The sequence below is a fragment of the Xenopus laevis genome, chromosome 5L (assembly GCF_017654675.1).
Source record: "Xenopus laevis strain J_2021 chromosome 5L, Xenopus_laevis_v10.1, whole genome shotgun sequence".
Lineage (NCBI taxonomy): Eukaryota > Metazoa > Chordata > Amphibia > Anura > Pipidae > Xenopus > Xenopus laevis.
Window position 1 is genome coordinate 74,005,316 of NC_054379.1, and position 23,916 is coordinate 74,029,231.

At 37.0% G+C, this 23,916-nt stretch overlaps 1 protein-coding gene across 1 annotated transcript in view; it reads right to left on the reverse strand.

Moving 5' to 3' along the window:
• Positions 1–23: 23 nt before the first annotated feature.
• slc2a12.L (solute carrier family 2 (facilitated glucose transporter), member 12 L homeolog) overlaps positions 24–23,916 on the reverse strand; it is a 37,379-nt gene continuing 13,486 nt past the window's right edge. The window contains 4 exon segments of the mRNA NM_001096426.1: positions 24–542; positions 10,553–10,685; positions 14,866–14,988; positions 17,207–18,547. Of these exon segments, the coding sequence (NP_001089895.1) occupies positions 458–542; positions 10,553–10,685; positions 14,866–14,988; positions 17,207–18,547 (1,682 nt within the window). The 3' untranslated portion in view covers positions 24–457.

The window sequence follows — 23,916 nt, forward strand, 5'->3', positions numbered from 1 at the left end:
AAATCAAAGCTGTGCTAGAGATCTCCAATTGACTGACCTTATGCAGTTTAATAGTTATTGCAGATCTATACATTCTTTATGTATTTCTTGTACATACAGTAAATACAATGAGGTAGGTTATTCAGCTGGTTAAGACACAAATGCATGCATGCTGCTCTTGTGAATATATTTTTCTTACTAGAAGAGTTTCTAGGTTTTCTGACAACCAATAAAGCCAAAGGAAATACGCATCAGTTTCTAGGCTGGAAGGATATACATTCAAGATGATCATTTAAAACATTAATACATATAGAATTTTCTGCGTTAGTGCCCCATTGATAAACTAGCAGCATTTCAGGTCTGGAACTACACGTATAACTTTTTATTACCAATACTTGGTAGGAAGCAAACAGCATATGGCTTTTAAATCTATTAAAGCCCTTTGAAGTTCTCAAGGTAGAAGATTTCTGAAAAAGAACTAGGCAGGGCTCTGTATCAGCGCCACCGGTGTCAGTTTCTTTTTACTACGACGTCTGTGGCAAACAGCATTACACATGTAGCTCCTGTAAAAAAAAAACAGCAGTAGAATTTAACAAAAGTGGTGCATATTCAGAAGCATTATACAGCAAGAAAAATATTATCCTCAGATCCTCCTTCAGACGCAATGAACATCAGAGGAAGGGTTTGGAGGTAGCCAACAGGATTGGGCCATGATTCTCTGAGTCAATAGGGTCCTGGAATTTGAAATAACTATTACTTTTAAGCAGACCTCAAAAGTATTAGAAATAGTGCTCTAAGCTAACTCCAACTTCTATGTGCAGTACATACTTATGGTTATATTTCACTCTAGCAAAACATTCATCTGTCAGTGGCCCAGTCCAGTTGTGGGCTCAAACTGCCAGAAAATGGGTTGGGCTTGCTGACGGATGAGGTTTGGGTGTAATAGAGTCATGTTTCTTGAATTCTGAGGGTAGCCCTATTATATCATTATCACTTCAGCAACTACATACTTTGTTCACACCTCGGATTTTCAGGCAGTTTGGTTGGATAAAGCCAGCTTGTCTGTCTCATCAAGAGTCAATTTTCTTTTTACTCTTTGTAGATGTAGGGATCTGTTTATACTTTGCAGCAGAATCCTGATTCAGAAGGTGCAAGACGCATGCATGTTTATGTCTATGTCACTAGGATCCGATCACATTTAAACTGTAACATAACATCTGACTGAATTTGTTTTAAGTGCACAGTTTACTCTGATGAGATTTTATCTGCTGCCTGGGGATATTAGGCATGACAAAGGCATGACATGATTGCCTCTCTTTATCAGTTGGGCGTTACCACTGGGCGTTAACTGTACTGCTTTTCAGAATCACTGTTCATATGTCAAAACAAAAAAACAGGTTTGTAAACATCTTTTCCTTAGAGGCACAAAGTACGTGGTTGCTGCTTAGTTTCACTGCTTTTTCCTTACGGAGACAACTTATACACGGCATAGATAGAAGTATTTTGGGGCCTATTAAACCTTAAAAAGCAAACTTGTTTTCTGTTATACCAACATAGTTTTTAAATTGCACATCATTTGGGAACACGAGTAGGCCTTCCACACCTGTGTCGCTTCTGCTCTCCTTATTGTTATACCCCTGCCACTAAATAAACCCTCTATGGGCCCAGAGCAAGTGCCTTTTCTGTCCTGGCCTAATAACCCCAGGCAGGCATGAGATCCGTTATCCGTAAAGCTCTGAATTATGGGAAGGCCATCTCCCATTTGCTCCATTTTTAGCAAATGATTTGAAATTTGCAAACATTTTTCCTTTTTCTCTGTAATAATAAAACAGTACCCTTGCACTTGATCCAAGCTTAGATTAATTAATCCTTATTGGAAGCAAAACAATCCTATTGGGTTTAATATTTAAATGACTTTTAAGTCATTAAAAAAACCTCATCTGGAAAGCCCCAGGTCCCCAGCATTCTGGATAACAGGTCCCATACCTATAATAAATATGTCAGTGGCTGATTTCACACAACAGATGTCAAAGATAGAGACAAAGAACACCAACTGCAAGTTACCTCTTCATCGCAAAAACTCCTTTATGAAACATTGTGCATGCTTGATTTTCTGATACTAAAGGCACAAGTGACGCCGACCCAACTCACCTATGATTTCCTCTCCTGATCTTGGACTGAGCAAGGTGGAAGTGGGATAGCTAATGTAGAAGGCAAAGTTTTGCTTTTTACACTTAAAGAGCTGAATTTCAGGAAGAAAGTAAAAAGTCAGCCTAAAGTTACCAAGTGCTGTCTCTTCCTCAAGGAAAAATGTATTTGATTGAGTTGGGTAACCAGATAGAGCTATCCATTGGAATATGGGACACCTGGATATTAAACAGACTTATTATTATATTATTATTACTAACTGGGCAATGGGCAGAGTACCTCATCCTCCGTACTCCATAGGTCACCACATGGCATAGTAAGCCTGTTTCTAACAAGACGACAGACTGAGGTGGTTAATTTGTCTGGACTTAAAATATAAATAATAATGTATCCATCCCCTAATACAGCCTGCAATAATGGATAAAAAAAGTTTGAACCAAATAAATGATCACAATTTACTCTTTATAGTGTAGGGGCCAATTGTCAAACTCCCCTCCCCCTTAATCCCAATCTCTGCCCCACTATATTTTATCCTTGCCATCCTTATGGCTTAAATACAAGACCAGGTAATCCTCTCTCTTTGTATTGTGAATACAAATAATGTGGAGCTAATATTTCATTTTTTATTCAAGACAATGCAGAACAAAAGATGCAGTTGTTAGTTACACCAACATGTATTATGAAGCATGACAATGTGTCTGTCTACTGACTTTTCAGCACACTATGCACTTGAGAGGCTGATAAGTAAGATTAGTTTGCAGGTGATTAGGCCGCATTAATGTGTACTTTACCTTGCAATATTAAGCAATGGACCATGTAAAAACCTCTCTTTCAAGAAAAACAGCACCTTTTATTTTTTTAAACTAGACTTGTCTGAGGTTCAGTGATATAAATTAGTGAGGTCATATTTTGTTCCTCAGGCACAGGAACATGCATCCGGCAAAGGGCGGCATCTGCTCAGTGCAATCATTTGTGTAATAATTTATGAGTTATATTCTTCCAGTGTTATTGTATTTGTCACAAAATTATTTTTATACTGTGAAGAAAAATTCAGAAAACAAAAACAAAAATAGCAATGGGAAAGTCAATGTGGATGAAATGATACATTTTTCTAACATGACACAGTTTACTTTGCTTTAGGGTTCTGTTACACAGCCACCCGTACTCTCTTGCAGCTGCTTCTCACTGAAAAGAAGGGGAAATGCTGCCAGTGATAGGTGTGAAACACTTGCTTTGGTGTTCATGAGATGTCTCTGTCTAAACTATATGTACTGTATGCAATTGTAACTTGAAGATACTGTGGGGCATGTTTACTAACATTGGATATAAATATCTGGAGAGATTCCTGGAGATGTTGCCCATGGCAACCAATAAGTTTTAAACAGTCACCTACACGTTAGAAAACAAAAGCAAAGATCTGATTGGTTGCTATAGGCAACGTCTCCAGAAATCTCTCCAGATTATATCCAATGTTAGTAAACATGCCGCTGTATAACCTAAAGCACCTGACATAGGCCCATGGTGTTAGGGCCTGTTGATGCTGTACAGAAATTTTAACTACTGCCTGAAGTCCAAGCCTCCATGGCATATTAACTGGAACTACAATATTAAAGAACAAAAAGTAATTTACTAACTCCTGCACACCAATAAAAAAAAACATCAGTAAGACTCTTCTTTATGAGTAATTTTGAAAAGAATCTAGACAATATAATCTTCCAGTGTTACAGTGTATTTCTCTTGTATTTATTTTCCCAAAACACTAAATTAAGTTCAGCTTAGTGCATAGAACATTTCTTTTCTGTATATTTACGTTTCCACATATGACAGGGAGTAAACTGTAATACATACTTGCCTGGCACATGTTCACCGAGAGAGCGAGAAAGAAATGGGGGAGGGGGGGTCAAACAGTGCTGAAGCAACCAGGAAAGGGCTGGAATCCTGGTCTGAAATGTTATGTCTAGAGATCTGAGAAATTTACTACTCATGCCTATTGAAAGTGATTGTTATGTAAGGTATCCCAAGCCCAGAACAAACCCCAAGGTCCCTGTCTCCGCTCTATAACAACCGCCTTTTGCTTTTGGAAGAGCCCTCCACTACTCGGATGTCACCAAGTCTTATAGTGAGAGGACCAAGGAGAGAGTTCTGGGCAGACAAGCGAACCAATCATGTTCAACAAGAATGAGGAACAAGAAATGTGGTCGAGGGACAGGCCGGGTCGATCAATCAGAGCAGAACTATTTCAGGGACGTAGTCTCGGTCACAGGCCTGGGTCAAAACTATCAGTAGCGCAGTTCAGATACAGAATCCCCAAAGAATGGTCAATAAACAGGCAGAGGTTGGTACAGCCAGCAAAATAGGAATGGTCAGAAGACAGGCAGGGGTCAGGAACAAGATCAGACACAGAGCACACACAGGAACCATTAAAACTACGTTAGGCAATCCTCAGGACTATAACAGAGGGACGGGTGGATACCAATCAGACAGAGCAAAACTAATTCAAGAGTCAGGGCATAGTCAGGGACAGAGGCCAGGGTCAAAACAAACACTAGTGTAGTACACAAACAGGATCCAAAAGAATGGTCAATAATTAGGCAGCGGTCGGTACAGGCAGCAAAACAGGAATGGTCAGAAGACAAGCAAAGTTCAGGAACACAAGATCAGACACAGAGCAAACCCAGGAACTATTAAACATAGACATACGTTGGGCAATGTGAATAGGAAAGTGGTGTCTTTATATATATTTAAATTCACGCCATAAGTATAGTGATCCTCTAATCAATTGATCCCCTACCAGTGGCTCACGAGCAACATGTTGCTCACCAACATCTTGGCTGTTGCTCTCAGTGGCCTCAGAGCAGGTGCATATTTTTGAATGCCAGGCTTGTAGGCAAGTTTTAATTGCATAAAAACTAAGTATACTGTCAAGTAGAGCCTCCTGCCGGCTGCCTGTCCACATAGGGGCTACCACATAGGCAATTACAACCCTTATTTGGCACCCCCTGGGATGATTTTTTTTTCATGCTGGTGGTGATCCAAGACTCTTTTTACATTTGAATGTGGCTCATGGGTAAAAAAGGTTGGGGACCCCTGCTCTAATCTAATTTGATATACAAAAGTCCACCTGTTTTCTGAGTTTGTGTCACATCTTTCCTGATGCTCTTTGGCAGGCTACTGGTACTTTAGGTCATATCACCCATTACAAGAGAATGTGACATTTAAATGCTTCCTCAAATGACCAAAAAGTGTTAATAGGGATTCCAGCTTTGCCTTTGTGAATTTTTAAGTAGCAAAATTGACAAAAATAATAAGTGTATTACACTGGGCTAGGGCATCCATCAATACAATTTTTTGTGACAAAAATAAGTGCCTACTGTAAATAAAAATATAAAGAAATGTGCAACAGAAGAATGACTAACTTATATACTCCCTTGTCTTTGGTTCTTGAGTGCAAGTTACAAGTGACAAATCTTTATTAAGGCAATGGTACATACATCAATTCTATGGCTGGCAGAATGCCCAAATTGTCCAGTGTGCCATTGCCCTTAGTCGACCTGCCTGAGACACAATACCACTATGTAGATTGTTGGAGCTCATTATATAGTGTTCATGAATTCTCCTTAAAGGCACACTAAACTATTTGTCCTTGATGTACCTTTTTATCTTTTCTGCACTTACAGCATGATTTTTGCCCATTCTAGATCATATTTGCATCCTATAGAGGAGCAAATTTTATGCCACTTTTGGCTAGAGCACATTCAACAACATCGCCCGGTTATTGCATTGCCACCTCTTTACTTACACCTTTGTAAGCTTTAAAAAAAATTGCTCCTCTATCATTCGAGATATTAGCCATTTTTACACATTTACAGTTTTTATAGATGCTAGAAAAGGAATATCATATTCTTTCCATCTGGCTTTTTGTTCAATAAGGTACTCTTAGACTTTGTCCTTTCCCCACTTAGATTTGACATTACATGACATACAGAACCTAGCTGGCCTCAAGCAGAGGTGCAGGTACAAGAGGTGGGGATGCCAGCCAAAACTGTACCTCATATTATCCCAACCAGTACACTATTGGTTTAAATTAAAAATTCAACTATAGTAGAAAATGAGGTAAAATGTATGGATGAAGATATACATACTGTAAATTGATGTACTAAACATTTCACTGGTACCTACAGTAATTTTTAAGCTATGGCTAACCCCATTAGTTCTATAAGTTGTTAGTACTATACCCTTTGGGTACAGTTTGTCCCTTAGGATTTATTCTGTATCATCACAGAGTACACTATAATCTAAAAAATATCAGTTTGCAATGCCTCCATTCTACAAGTCAAACAAATTCCCAAAGCATATCTAGCAATGACTCAGCCTTCAACTCCCGTCATATACAATAGATGCAATGTTGAAATTAATCTAGTGCAGTGATGCTGATCTGATTTTTCAAAGCTGTGCTGCAAGTTTTCTGACTAGGGCCAGCCTGCTCAATAGGCAGAATGTTAATTTTTGACTCCTTGAACATATTGATGAGGATACTGAGGGTTTTCCAGAACAGATGCATGGTGGTATAGGTATCAAAAAGAAAATACAGTTCACCACCAACAAATGTGTCAGCTTATGTGCCTATTGGGATTTTTAGAACACAGTGAAATAAAGGTCACTGTGTTTTGATATTATTATAGAAATTACCTAAAATCCTATACAAGTGAATGGGGGGGGGGCATTATATCTCCCTCTCACAAACTATCACCAGCTCATTTTTCAAATTTTGGTCCTGTAACTGGGGAATTATAGGATCCTTGTGCAAATGTTACCATGCCATAATTCAAAATGTTGGCTTGTCTCTTAAAAATGAAAAGGCAAGAGAGAGCACAGGAAAGGCATTTTGTTTGTAACCCTTGACCCTTACATCATTTAATTAGTATAATGTTACAGTTTGGGCATGCTACTTTAAAGTGTCACCTATCACCTGTTTTTGTTCATGTTACCAATTGTCAGCTAGGTGGAACTTCAACCAATATGTAGCCAGTTTGTGAGATGCTACAGGGGCGATCCAGGACCCTCCGCTGCAGTTGCTGCTGCCTCACCTCTCCTGGAAATTCGCTCTTAAAGTACCAGAAGCAGCAGCGACAGCCTCAACTTGCCTCATTGGCGAAGCACCCCTGAGCTGCTAAACTGTCTGTGCAGTAGCAGACCATTGCCCAGATGACATTTTTAAAAAAAATATTTAGGAATGGGTAATGCATTTGTCCAGCACAACTGCTTGAGGAGTACTTACTTTTCTTTGCTCCTTAAGTCAAAAGTTGGCAGCTCTCCCATGGTTTAAACCCTCCTTTACATCTATCTATCTATCTATCTATCTATCTATCTATATATATATATTCCCAGTAATTTCCAACAACAAATATTTTTATCGCCAAATGTTAGTGTTACTGACTTTCAGACTGGGTCCTCCATACTCTATCTTAGGTCTCCTTGTGTGGCCAGCCTGAAAATTTAGGAAACTTCAGTCTAAATCTTTCATAGGAATATGGAAGAAGGTAGATTCCGCACACCAGATCATCAGTAAAAAATAGTTTACATCAAACCTACAGCGGGTAATATCTATCTATATATATATATTCCCAGTAATTTCCAACAACAAATATTTTTATCGCCAAATGTTAGTGTTACTGACTTTCAGACTGGGTCCTCCATACTCTATCTTAGGTCTCCTTGTGTGGCCAGCCTGACAATTTAGGAAACTTCAGTCTAAATCTTTCATAGGAATATGGAAGAAGGTAGATTCCGCACACCAGATCATCAGTAAAAAAAAGTTTACATCAAACCTACAGCGGGTAATACCCTTCTGAGGGCGGATAGTTGTCACCCTCATCATACTAAGACAAGCATTCCATTTAGTCAATTTTTGCGTTTCAGACGAAACTGCTCTTCATTGGAGTTTTATGATGAACAATCTGTCACTTTAAAAAATAAACTTATAGACAGAGGTTACTCTCCGGATTTGGTGGAATCGGCTTATCAACGAGCTAGAACTAGGGAGAGACACAATCTTTTACATAAAAATAAAGAAAGAAGGCATGATGGTAGAAATACCACGCCATCTAATAATAATGATAAGACCACTATCTATTTTAGTACACAATATAGTATGGAGTTTAATGATATTTGTAAAATAGTACGTAAACATATCCCAGTTCTATATAATGATCCAATAATGAATTTAGAATGCATCAATTATATGCTTATTAATTCGGAATTATATTCTCAGGATTGCATTACTTTTTTGAATTTGGTTTTAGAATTTCTCTTAACTCATAATTATTTCTACTTTGATGGATCATACTACCTCCAAAGACGTGGAGCAGCAATGGGTGCTGCTTTCTCACCTTCCTATGCTAATCTTTACATGGGTTGGTGGGAAAAAATTAACGTCTTTGGAGATAGTAACCCTTTTAGCGACTGTATTGTATGGTACGGTCGCTATATAGACGATCTAATATTTATTTGGCGTGGAACCCCTACCGAACTTATAATGTTTTTGGACTATCTGAATACCAATTCCTTTAATTTGACATTTACTTTGAACAAAAATCCCACTGACATTGAATTTCTGGATACTTTGTTAATTGGCTCACCTGATACAGGCAAAATTGATTCTAAAGTTTACATCAAACCTACAGCGGGTAATACCCTTCTGAGGGCGGATAGTTGTCACCCTCATCATACTAAGACAAGCATTCCATTTAGTCAATTTTTGCGTTTCAGACGAAACTGCTCTTCATTGGAGTTTTATGATGAACAATCTGTCACTTTAAAAAATAAACTTATAGACAGAGGTTACTCTCCGGATTTGGTGGAATCGGCTTATCAACGAGCTAGAACTAGGGAGAGACACAATCTTTTACATAAAAATAAAGAAAGAAGGCATGATGGTAGAAATACCACGCCATCTAATAATAATGATAAGACCACTATCTATTTTAGTACACAATATAGTATGGAGTTTAATGATATTTGTAAAATAGTACGTAAACATATCCCAGTTCTATATAATGATCCAATAATGAAAAAAATTTTGCAAGATAGTGAACTAAAAACAATTTCAAGACGGTCTCCTACTTTGGGAACCAAACTTTCGCCGAGCATGGTTTCCAGTCGAAGTTCTTTTCCATCTAACACTTGGCTGGCGACAAAGGGCACTTACAAATGTGGGAAATTTCCCTGCAAAACATGTTCTGTTATTTCGATTAGTACAGATTTTAAATCAAATGTTACAGGAAAAATATACAACAACCGTACATATAATAATTGCTGTAGTAGCAGGGTTGTGTACCTACTTGAATGTAAACGCTGTATGAAACAGTATGTTGGACGTACAATTCGTCCCCTTAAAGATAGAATAAGAGAACATTTACTTGCAATAGAAAAGGGTGATATTAAATCCCCTATTGGCAAGCATTTCAAATCCTGTAGCAAACATGGCGTTCAGGATTTAGGAGTTAAAATAATTGAAAAAGTATTTACCCCCATAAGGGGAGGTGATCCACTCCTTTCTTTAAATAATCGTGAAGCTTTTTGGATTCTAACTCTACACACACGCAATCCAGATGGGTTAAACACTAGATTTGATATTTCACATTTCATTTGAATGAACTAAGTAGCTATTCATAATGTACCAATTGTCTAAATTGATTTGTGACAACTTTATATATAATATATTTTTTTGGTCTTAATTGTAATTGACTTGTATCTTTATATATTACGATAGATACATTTTAAATTTTTGTAACCAATGAAATTTTTGTAACCTAATACCTGTTCCTGACCATTGGAGGTCACTATAGCGATTAGCTATTTAAACTGTTACCCTTGCTACCTTTTCTTATGCTTATGATTAAGGGCAGCTGAGCCCGAAACGCGTCAAGCAGCGTGTGTTTTAACATGGTTGAATAAAGATGGTGATTTTTTACTGATGATCTGGTGTGCGGAATCTACCTTCTTCCATATTCCTGTTTGTATATGGCGTGGGACGCCGAAGTTCCTGCACCCGGACGTACATATTATATTGCCGGCTTTTGAATTTACCTAATCTGCGGCGAGTCTGAGCGGTTTTCATATCCTCTTCGTTTGTTATAAATCTTTCATACATTACAATATTTAAACATTCAGGTCAATGCATAAAACCAAATACAGGGGTTGAAAGAAAGGGTGGATAGAGGGTGGAAAGAAGGGTGGATAAAGACAGTAGCACTGAGAAACTAGTGGTTACTGAGAGCATGGCAACAAGGACAATACCTTAAATCACATTTTATACTGCTTTTATTAGTGCACATAACAACAAAATATTGATTAACATTGTAGAAACAATGCATTACATTGAATTAATTTATGTGATAGTGTTCATTAAAAAAAAAGGACCTACCTATTTGCTAATTCCTTTGATATTTCTTCTAGAGGGCGTCCCTTAGTGTTTGGAACAAACATTATAACAAACACCAGTGATGCAATACTCATCAACGCGTAGCCAAAAAGCATCCAAGGCAGCCCAATCATCTCTGTTTACAAAGCAAACATTATTACAATGTCAGTACATGATAATATTCTACTTGCACGAAGACCTTGAGAAAACACTGTAGGCACTTCTTAAGCAGTTTTATGAAGACTTATTGCTTATTCCTTATTACTCTCATATAATATACAATATATAATGCAAATTGGTAGCTAGAGATTAAATTCCAAAGTTATTTTGATACACTATGCTTAGAATGTGTTTGATTTTATAACATGAAATATTGAAACATTTTGTAGTTTATTATATATTATATCACAATTAATAGTTCTGAATACAGACTTGAAATAATTACTTCCTCGTGTTGCTGGCACAAAAGCCGTATAAATAGCCCAGCTTCCTTGCTCCTCCTAGCAATAAACCTTACAAACATGTTGCTGCCAAAATTCCTTTACAATAACATTCTGCAACAAATTAGCCATGCCTATTTAGGGGCAGAAAGTATTTACCCTTTAACTATGCACTGGTTATGCCATCTCCTACTGCTACTTAGCCCTGCTTGGTGCTCTAACCCATCAGTGATATCATTAGAAAATAACTGGGGTTAGAAATGATTCTGAGTTGCTGGGAGCTGCAGAGGATAAATAGGAGAAGAGTAGGACTTGGGGGGGCCTTGAGATTTAAGCCTGAGAGTTTATAAAGTGGCCTAGGAAGCAGGAGAAGGCTAGACATTTTTTAAAGGGGAGGAAATTGCCTGTGCTAAACTTGGCCAAAAAGAAAGGCATGGAGCTCCAACACAAAGCAGAATGGTGGATATGCTGCCAGGCTGCAAGATGCAAGGAGGTGACCAATGCATTGGTTCCACATCTCAAAGCTGCCTTTACTGTAATAAATGTTGTAAATCAGCAATCCAGAAGGCAAAGGAAATGAAGAGATAATTGCGGTGGAGGTGAAAACTAACCCTAAATTTTTTTTTAAATATATTAATAGTAAAAAGATGCAGCGTGAGAGTGTTGCTCCATTAAATAATGGTACCAGTATGGTTGTAACAGATACAGAAAAGGCAAATGTCATCAGTTCTTTTCTTTAGTGTATACAATAGAGGAGTCTGAGTTCCCAGGCTCACTTCATAGCTACTCTAATGGCTCAGCTCAATCTAGTCAGTGGCTGACTCAGGATATGATTCATAAATCTTTAATAAAAAATTATGTAAACAAGGCTCCAGTGCCTGATGGCATACACCCCCTGGGTTCTAAGAGAGCTTAGTTCAGTTTTAGACCAGCCCTAAGTCTGATTCAATTTCATCTGGTATGGTGCCTATGGATTGGAGAAAAGTTGAAGTTATTCCAATATTTAAAAAGGGATTACAAATCTCAGCCTGGCAATTATAGGCCAGTAAGTTTGACATCTGTGGCGGGCAAATTATTTGAAGGCTTGTTAAGGGATCACATTCAAAATTGTGTCCTAGTGAATGGCATTATGAGCAGCAATCAGCATGGCTTTATGAAGGATAGGTCATGTCAGACAAATTTGATTGCTTTTTATGATGAGGTAAGTAAGATTCTGGACAGTGGGGGGCAGTAGATGTGATCTATTTGCATTTTGCCAAAGTGTTTGATACTGTGCCCCACAAACTGCTTTCTAAACTAAGGTCTGTTGGGCTTAATGAAGTCGTTTGCACATGGATAGGAAACTGGCTCGGGTATAGAGGGTGGTTGTTAATGGTACATTCTCTACTTGGAGTAAGGTATTTAGTGGGGTCCCTCAGGGCTCGGTATTGGGTCCACTTTTATTTAACTTGTTCATTCCAGCCCAATTAATTCCATCCAAGATGTGGCATCCATGCAGCACGATCTTGACAAACTGGCAATCTGGGCAGCTAAGTGGCAAAAAAGATTCAATGTTGATAAATGTAAAGTCATGCAACTGGGATGTAAAAATATCCAAGCCACTTATATCCTTAATGGGACTGCACTAGGCAAATCCATTATGGAAATTGATAGATGATAAATTTGGCTGTAGCAAGCAATGCCAGTCAGCAGCATCAAGGGCAAATAAGGTCTTGAGCTGTATTAAACGGGGCATAGAGTCACTGGAGGAGGGGGTCATTCTTCCACTGTATAGAGCACTTGTAAGGCCCGATCTAGAATATGCCGTACAGTTTTGGTCTCCGTCACTCAAACAGGACATTATTGTATTAGAGAGGGTACAGAGAAGGGCAACTAAGCAGGTAAAAGGTATGGAAAATCTTAGCTATGAGGAAAGACTGGCCAAATTGGGAATGTTCACGCTGGAGAAGAGGCGCTTAAGGGGAGATATGATAACTATGTATAAATATATAAGGGGATCATATAATAATCTCTCTAATGCTTTATTTACCAGTAGGTCTTTCCAGCTGACATGAGATCACCCATTCCGATTAGAAGAAAAGAGTTTCCGCCTAAATATTCGGAAGGGGTTTTTTACAGTGAGAGCTGTGAAGATGTGGAATTCTCTCCCTGAATCATTTGTACAGGCTGATACATTAGATAGCTTTAAGAAAGAGTTGGATGGCTTTTTAGCAAGTGAGGGAATACAGGGTTATGGGAGATAGCTCATAGTACAAGTTGATCCAGGGATTAGTCCGATTGTCATTTTGGAGTCAGGAAGAAATTTTTTTGAGGTAAATTGTAGAGGCTTCAGATGGTTTTTTTTTTTGCCTTCCTCTGGATCAACTAGCAGTAAGACAGATTAAAAAAAATTGAAGGTTGAACTTGATGGACGTGTGTCTTTTTTCAACCTTACTTACTATGTTACTATGTTACTTACTATGAGATTCACCCTGTGGATGCCACAATTGAGAGGATTCTGACAAAATTTAAAGCATGTGGCACCTGTATGTGGATTCTATGGGGACAAGTTATGTGGAAGCAGGCCATTTGTAAAAGTAAGAACTACATATGGATTAACAATACCTCTTGGAAAGAACTTTGTACAAAGAGCTGAACTTTACCTTTGCCCACTGGAAGTTGCTAACCTTAAATATACTGTGTAAGTTAGCCAGCCTGTGTTGTTCTCTCCATAACCGTTATACAAATGATATGATATGCATTAAGGCGATCATACCTACACAACAATAGTACCCAGTGAACATCAATGTTTTGTTTTTGTCATTAAAGTTTAAGGAGCTTTTCAGATACAAGCAATAAAGCAACTTCTACTCATGTATAATTACATAATTACCATATAGGTGTATGATGGACATGTTTTCAATAATTATGCTAGTGTCCTCCCTAACACCTAGAAAGGGAAGTTTTTAGTTTACAAAATTCTTCTAGTGAATGGTCGTGGTGTTGAAAAGACTTTACTACAAAATACAAATAGTACAAATATCTATTCTTTTAAGGAAAAGGATATTGGGTCCTGAGAAAACACAGATGAATTTATTAAAAATGTGTGTATCCTTATAATACAAACCCGCCTAACAGGAAATCCTTGTGTACTCAGTAAGCAAATTAGATCTTATTTGCCATACTTAATTATTACAGAAGCATTTTCATACCTGAATCATTCATTTCAGGTAAGAGGAAGTTGAACAAATATTGGACCTCAAACTTAAACTAAAACTACATAAAACCTGTCTTAGGAGAATCTCTATGAAAATGGCAAATTTATTTTTACTGGCCAAGAGCAACATTTATATTTGCCTCTGTGCTTCTTGCAGTGATTCCCAAAGCTAACAAGTGTAAGATAAGCCTTGGGCTTTAGCCCCACATGTTGTTTGATTTAAAAACTACAATCATTGTGCATTCCTGCTAAGAGTATTAAGATATTATTTTCTTCACGCACACTATGATTGTAAGTAACCCTAACCAGCGTATCTGGTAATAAAGCCATGATTTGAAAGCAAGTAGTCCGCACGACAATTAATTGTCTTCTTTTGACAGTGCACGTTCTCCAATGGTCACTTACCATCGTTATACAATATGAAGGCAGATTGAAATGGCACCACGGGTTAATTTCTATTAAAATGCCTTCATTGCATAACATAGGGCATTGCAGCAATGCAATATTTATTAGTGCTCATAGATTTCAGCACTTTATTTAGTAAACAATAAAGAAGTCCATTAAGACCATCAATATTTCATAGTAATGGAACACGTAATTAGAACCATACAATTGGTTTTTTACAACTGAGCAGAAATCACACAATGTTCTTTTTAAGTATGGAAAATGAGAGCCCTTACCAGTTAGTGTGAGAAAAGTTAGGGAAATGAGAAGATTCATGCCCCAGTTCATGCTGCTTGTTATTGCAAAGGCTCGACCTTTGATTCCTGCCGGGAAGATTTCACTTTGCACCAGCCAAGCCACTGTAGGAAACAAAGAAAATGGTTCATAACTGGCCACCCTGCTCCAGTTCTCAAATCAATGTTGAAAGCACAATGTTCTCATAATATTTTAAATATATAGCCATTATTTTATTTATATTTATATGCTTAATGAAACTTAAGCTAGTTTTTTTTTTCAAATTATCACTATTCTTTACATTAATATTCATGTACTACCAAGAAGTCGGGACACAGAAAAGTGTTGTCTTTAATAATTATATACTTATGTTATCATAATCATTAGCCCAGTCTATTACACTGTTGCAAGTAGGTTATTTTGCATCAGTTGTATGGCACTTTTTAGTACAGTATAGGATCCATTATCCAGAAACATGTTTTCCAGAAATCTCCAAATTCTGCTATAGACTCCATTTTATCCAAATAATCCACATTTTTTAAAACAATTCCCTTTGTCTGTAATAATAAAACAGTACTTTGTACTTGATCCAAGCTATAGTTAACCCTCACTGGAAGGAAAACCAGCCTATTGGATTTATTTAATGTTTACCTGATTTTATAGTAGACAAAGTATGAAGATGCAAATTACAGATTTGTTATGTCATGTGAAATCTGTTATGCAGAAAACACCAGCTCTCAAGCATTCTGGATAACAGTTCCCATACCTATATCTATTAACCTGACAAATATATATATAAAAGCGATAAGGACTCATTAACAAATGCAACTGAAAAATGTCAAAACTTTGCATGCACATGCCATTCATAAAAGGTACTTGTGCCCATAAATACTCCTTGCATTAGTGAGACTTGCTGAGAGTTGTCAATGTTACATGCAACAAGAACCACAAAGAAAGGTAAAGTAAATCCCTATAGATTTTAGTAGTTTGATATGCTGCTCAGTTTCTTCACTTTTTCTGCACATTAGGCTCTGATGCATGCTAGCACACTACAAGAAGGGACCAATACTTAAGATATCATGTATTCAGATATGCTGAGTGCCACAGGGCAAGAAACAGCTAACTTTGACTCTTTCCATGCCTCAACTTTTATGAGCATTTATATACCAAGGCTTTCCATTGCTCCATAAAATACTGTACATCCATACTGTAAATCCATTTTGTACAGAAAGTTTACCTGTAACATAAAAACATTCTAGACTAGACACCTATGTACATGTGAATTGAACTCATCTGAATTTTCCCAAGTACCCTTGCCCCTGACCCTCAGGTTTTTTCTAATGGCCAGCTGTATGTAAGAAAAACAATGTTGAAAGGTGGAGCAAATGTGGTGCAAGACTAATGCTTCATGGGTGTGAGGGAAACCTATCAAATAATAATTGTTGACATAATTTATTTTTAAAAATAAGTAGTAACCTAGCACAGGAATAATTACTTCTCCACTTTTAATCACACCTTACTGTTTTATTGCTATTGCTTTCTCTCAAATGCTTTGCATAATTATGAAATTACAAGGCCACTGCCAAATCTGCCTTTTCCTTTGCAATATTGCCAAGATATAACTCTTACTTTTACAAGTAACTGCTAAAACATTATTCCATACCCTTATTCTATCCCATAGAGCCTATAGCAAGCTCCTATTAACCGGTGTCTGTGTCCCAGACTCCCACCTCCCTCAGAGCCACCATCCATACCCACTGATATCTCTTATCCAAAAACTTTCTGTCTAACTGTTCCTTGCCTGATTTACTCCATTCTACATTTTGTAGCACATTATATAACATTATCTATTCTAGCCCAGTCCTGGTACTTAAGGGCCACCACACTATGACCCATTTATATCCTTGCTCCTGATGCACATCACATGGGAAGAGAAAGGATATTTTTAATGCTGAAACAAATTGTTCCAGTATGAAAAATAAATAGTTCTATCTCTGTAATGTCTTACTGAGTGAACAGACATATTTTACAATTTTATACTGGACTGTATTCCTCTGTCCGTACTATTATTTAGGACAAGCATACAAACTGAATCCAAACCTCTAAAGTCAAATTACTTTTACGCAAATTCATTTTTTGATCATTTATGAATTTTCTTTTTTTTAGATTTAAATATGCAAATTAGGGTTCAGATATCTTTTGGGATTTGTCTTAATCCATTGTGGAGGATTAGTTATTTGGTTGAATCCAAATAATTATGGCTTCAATTTTATCCCTACTGCAAACAAATTAAAAGATTAAGATTATTGAGCTATACATTTTGACTAAGCACAGAATACTTACTTGGTCCAAGACCTATAGAAAATGCAGCTACAAAGGCAAGTAGACTTGACAAGCACAACCACTTCATATATTCAGGAATCTCATCAGACTGTGACTTGACCTTGGGTTCTTTAACCGTGAATCCAAATGAACTATCCTCCGGAGCAGAAACATGCAACAGCTTGGTCCCATTTTGTGATGTGCTAAGGTAAGATGCTTTGGTTGATTCCAACCATGTGCCTGTTTCTTCAAACAGAGACTCGTTATGTTTACCTAAAGCCACTGGCCCATAAATAAAGGAATCCTGAAGTGAATGATTTTGCACTGTGTGGACTTTACAAATATTGTTATAGTTCACATCTAATTGTAGGCTTACTAAGCCAACTGATACTAATGACACAGCCATTACTGCAGATCCAATACAGAGAAAAGTTTTGCTTCCAATTTTATCCACCAAAAATATTGCTGGTATTGTGCTGACAACCTTGACAACACCAATGCCAGTGGATGCCAAGCTGGCAGCCTCTGTGCTTTGAAATCCCACTGATTTTAGTACAGTAGATGCATAAAATAAAATGTTTGGCTGCCCTGTAATTTGGACAAAAAAACTTAGCGTTAAGCCTATTAACAGACGAGCTCTCATATTGTCTCTGGAACAAAATAGGTCCAAAAATTTGTACTGGTACTCAGCTTTTATGGAAGACTTGATGGCAGTTAGTTCTTCGTTTATGTCTGTAGTTGCCCTTAATTTTTGAAGCACTTTTCCAGCAGCATCGTCATATCCTTTCATGATTAGAAATCGAGGGCTCCGTGGGAGAAAAAACATTGCAACTGCTTGCAATGCTGCTAATGGAGTTATCAGGCCAAACATATATTTCCAGCCATTGTTAACAGATGCAAATAAATAATTGCAAATATAAGCTAAAAGGATGCCGACAACAATCATGAGTTCATTTAAAGACACTAGCATACCTCTTTTATCCTGGGGGGAAAGCTCTGCAATATAAACACAGGTTGCAATGGCAGATAAAGAAATGGAGACTCCAATGAAAATGCGTCCAGCAATGAGGCTTCCATAGGAAACAACCACAACCGGGAGAAGATTTGCAAAGACAAGTAAAATGGAAGTGAATATGATTGTTGTTCTCCGGCCATACAAGTCTATAAGGCATCCCCCAACAAGGGATGCTACAAGTGCTCCAATCAATAATGCGCTCACAACTATTTCTTGCTGTTGACAGGTCAGTTCTAATAAACTCTGGAGCTGAAGAAGGGCGCCGGAAATGATTCCCAGCTCATAGCCTACAAGCAGTCCACTTATGGCAGCAATGACTGATGAAAGAATAATAAAAGCCCCCCATCCTGAAAAAAATAAAATAAAATACATTTATAAATATATTTAGTTTAATGTCAGAGTATATGGGTAAGGTCTATTGTGTGCATAGATCATACGTTTATTCTTATAAACAGGTTAAAGGTCCCTCACTTGCTATATATATATATATATATATATATAATATAACATATATATATATATACTTTGAGTGCGGTACTATGTTACTTTATATACCTTATTTACCAGCACCCGGGCAAGTTGGGGTGTGTTCCTCCATGTTTTTAAGTATATATATATATATATATATATATATACTGTGTAGCTGGTGCACACGGCAAACGATCCAATGCCCGTGTGCTGGTTTACAACAATCACATAGTTCACTGACAAAAAACCGCATCAACCAGGACTTAGTGTGAAAAATCAAATATCAAAATTTATTATCAACGTTTCGGCTCCATAGCTTGAGCCGTCTTCAGGATATATATAACCAGCAATCTTCTTTGGATGGATGTATGTGTGTATATATATATATATATATATATACTGTATATATATATATATATATATGTGTGTGTGTTTCTAGGAAGAAAATCAATACATGCAATATAACAGCTCACTTAAATGTGAATATGCTGGAAAGAAGCCTTTAAAACACACAATAGCATATGGAGGGCTAAAAGTCCAAATAGCCAGAATCTGGCCTGCATCTTCTAAGCTAAAATTCACATCATGTGGCTGAGGATTTGGAGAATTAGACACAGTTTGTATTTAATAAAAATGGTAAAATGGTTAATGTGCAAGCCAGGAAATGTTTTTCTCACTTGCTGAGACAGGTTGTTTACTATATTAGATTACTATAAACCAGCCATATCTACTTTAGCTGTTTGCTTTTATATTTATTTTGAGGATAGACTTGACATGGTAAGAACCTTAATGCAGGTTGGGCTCCATAATCTAAGTAAATGTAAGCATTTTTTAACCCAAAGAAAACTTGAATTTTCTTGGAAAACACAACTCAGACCTTAATAAACAACCCCCTAAATGAAGCAAATTGTAACCATTCAGAATCTGCACCTGGATTACTAAACTGACAGAGACAAGTACATTATTAATCTTTAAAATTACATTTTGCAAAAACAGGAAGAATGTAAAGATGCAATGCAAAAATGCAAAGTGTTTGGAAAGTGAACAAACCCTTTAATTATGCTCTTGGTGCACATGGTACACTTTTAATTACACTGAGAAAGTAGATGTTGTTGTTAGGGTGTTTGCTTTTGGCGTACAAGGAGTACATGCAGTTACTGAATTGTTTGGTATTTTTAGGTTTTAATAAAACAGGTAACACCCAACATATCAGCATTTCATATAGTCCACAGTCGGTATCCTTCAGATACCACATCATCTTTTCTGTTCTTCATGCACACTTATCACTTATCTGGCCCTTTAATTTTCAGGATTGTGAGTTCTTTGCATATTCGAAATCGAGATAAAGAAAAAAAAAAGTTGCATCATCTCTGAACGTAATTTGTTGCATTCAGTTGTCCAGAGCATACCTGATTTTAGGGGATCATTTATGATCATTGGATCCTAGAATTTGGATAAAACGAAGTCAGAAAAAGCAAGGAGGTTCTTTAACTTGAATTTTCTATGCATTTCTACCATAAATTATTAACAAACACCCCCTACACACTTGTTAGCAGGTAATTTTGGTTTAGACCTAATCTGTTTCTGTTAGCCGCCACAGAAGATCATTCTCTATAAAGGCTATTTGACATAATATTTTCTTCAACAGCAGAGAAATACCAATATGGACTGAATTTTCTGGCCAAAAATCTGCCCCATGTTTACAGTGTCAGGTGGATACCTTACACATGGGGTGCTAGCAGGCAGACATATGTGACAAAGCCCTTAAAAATACAGACTTTAGAAAATCAGCAATTCTGCAGACTAGTTCTGGTTTTAATGTACATTTATAATGCTAATTGACTAGGCAAATTGGAAATTAACTGTGTTTAGAGGATCACTATGTAAAGGGAGTTTAAATGATCTCCCTTCTTTTTCAGCAGCTGCTAATCAGTAGAACACTGTTACCACTGTTACACTGCACCCCTTGATATCATTTGGGACCTTGCAAGGAGCTGGAGGAAAGGTTTAATTCTACTGAACTGTAACCTTCAACAGATATGATGAAAGAATTTGGCGCCAGTCATTCTTAATCAAACAGATGGTTTATTAACCCACAGTAACCTGAGGGTTAAGCAGTTTTACAAAGAATCATACACCATTAGCGACAAGAGATAGATATTGTGAAGGAAAAGTCTCATCAGTGAAATGGATCCCCCCATTGAAAGCCTCTCGGGGGAGAAGATACCCAGACTGTGGTTTCTACACTTAGGTGTCACCTGGGGAGTTTTTACCCCACACTACTTATCCTAAGTGAAATAAAAGCTGCTCTCACTATGCTGGCTTGTCTAATCTACTGTGAGTGCTGTGACAAAAGTTACTATACTCTACCTTTTTTGCATGTTCTCTACTCCCCAGTTAGGGTTCAAAGCTTTATACTAGGTGGAGACCAAAAAGGATGAGCCATGAGTTTCATTTTCTTATGTGGTTCTTTCAGTTGTTATGACACTGGTCACAACCCTTAAATAAAATCTATTGCTTAGCTTTTAGGGCAGTGGTTGTCAAACCTTTTCAATTTGAGCCCTTTTAAGGGTCGCCCTTAAAAAATGGTACATATATGAAATATAAGAAAATATTGAAACGTCTTTCAGTCATAGTTACAAGAATATATGTGGCAGCAAATACATATTCACCCCACATATCACCTTAACTGGCCTTCAGTCTTGGGCTTCAGGTGTATAATAAGAAATAACCCAGAACAGTTTCATAGACAAAATGTATAATGTTGTCCTTAGAACCCTCGAATATTGTGTTATCAAAAAAAAGGAAGCCATCAAAATAGAAAAGCACAGTAGCTTTAAGATGATAGGAAAACCAAATATCTCTATAGCAGAAACTGCACAAAATATAGCTATTAGAAAATGTCCCTGAAAGCCTGCTCTATCCAGACATTAAAAGGGGTTGTTCACCTTCAAACTAACTTTTAGAATAATGTAAAACATGATATTCTGAGACAATTTGCAATTGGTTTTCATTTTTTTTATTATTTGTAGTTCTTGAGTTATTTAGCTTTTTATTCAGCAGCTCTACAGTTTGCAATTTCAGTAATCTGGTTGCTAGAGTTCAAATAACCCTAGCAACCATGCATTGATTTAAATATGAATAGGACAGGGCCTGAATAGAAAGACAAGTAAGAAAAAGTAACAATAACAATAAATGTGTAGCCTTAACAGAGCATTTGGTTTCTTAGATGGGGTCAGTGACCCTCATTTGAAAGCATAAAAGAGTTAGAAGAAGAAGGCAAACAATTAGAATAAATAATGAAGAAAATTGCTTAGAATTGACCACTCTATGATATACTAAAAGTTAACTTGAAAGTGAACCACACCTTTAAAGCTATACCAGTAATATTATATTTGCTGTTTTCATTTTCACAATGGAATGAATTCAGGCTCCCTGTATTTCGGCTGGCACATCGTGACCTTTCGTGACTTCAGAGTCTAACAGAGCGGTTGTGGCTAGATTTTTTAGAACACTGTATGCATAATAATTTTCTCTATCTGGCATAAACACTGGGATTTGGGACAGAGAGGAGTTTGGGGCACATCTACTGCATGGTTGTTTTCTATACAGCATGCCTTAAATGCAAATGAAGCCCTAGTGATCATCCCACTCGTTTGACCACCACCCTTTTAGCCATGCTAAAAAACTCAATTTAAGATACTTTTAACATGACCTACTTTCATTGTGTCCTGTCACAGTTATTAGAATTATACCCTGTGACCATTTCAAAATTGTAAATTCTCAAAAACTCAGACATACACTGGTGATCCAAGAATGGTGTGCTTCTCTAGCAACAGTGACTTAAAGGAACAGTAACACCAAAAAATTAAAGTGTATTAAAGTAATGAAAATATAATGTACTGTTGTGCTGCACTGGTAAAACGTGTGTGTTTGCTTCAGAAACTCTAAAATACTTTATGTAATCAAACTGCTGTGTAGCCATGGGGGCAACTATTCAAAGTTGAAAAGGAGAAAAGGCACAGGATACACAGCAGATGTACTGTGTGTCCTGTGCTTGAATGGCTGCCCCCATGACCACACAGCAACTTGTTTATATAAACTACAGGTGTGTCTCTGAAGAAAACACACAGCTTTTACTAGTGCAGCACAACAGTACATTATATTGCAATTCCATTAAAACACTTTAATTTTTTGGTGTTACTGTTCTTTTAAATTCCCTACCAGCAATTCTACTCTACAGTCGGTGCTGAACATATGGAACATGGTAAAGCGTGGTACAGCTATATATTTTGTTGTGGATTATATAAAATAGCTTTGTTCCTCAAAATATGCGCAGTGTGCCATTTATGTAGCCAAAATATGTTTTTTAAATCATATGATAATTATGCTACCCTTATTTTCATCATTATACAATAACCACATTTTCCAATATCCAAGTAGCTAAGGAACCACTGTTTCAGTACAAACAATTAGACTTGTGGGAGGGAACATCTGCAGTAACCACAAATCAAAACCGAATGAGTGAGGTGAAGTGTACAGTGACATGTACATGTCATATAAAACGCAGGTTTTTCTGGAAATATAAATCAAACTCTCACACCTGACATGTCTGGAGAGTACACATCAAATTATAAATTCACAATGGTAATTCATTGGAGAAACACTATTGTCAGCTGAAAAGTAGTTATGTAAGTCTGGCTGCTAAATAAACCATGAGTATTTATGCTGGGCTGGCACAAGGGACAAACAGAAAAGCTGTTTATCACTGAGCATTCAACTATATCAAACACAGAACAGATCTTTTGGTAATTTGGATCTTGATACCTTATTTCTACTAGAAAATCATGTATGCATTAAAATAACCCAATAGGCTGGTTTTGCTTCCAATGAGGATTAATTATATCTTAGTTTGGATCAAGTACACAGTACTGTATTATTATTACAGTTGGATTATATGGATAAGATGGAGTATATGTGAGAAGGCCTTTCCATAATTTGGAGCTATCTGGATAAGTGGTTTCCAGATAAAGGATCCTATACTTGTACTTTGGGGCCCATTTATTAAATGTCAAATTTATCTGGTCAGCGTTTTATAGGGGAAAACTAATTTTTTTTCAGGAAAAGAAAACTACATTTTTGCTAAATCCGAAAATACTCCATCGCAAACCTGTCTAGGTAATATAGAAGTCAATGGTAGATGTCTCTCAGGTTGTTTCTTGACATCAGGATCTATGCTGGATAATCC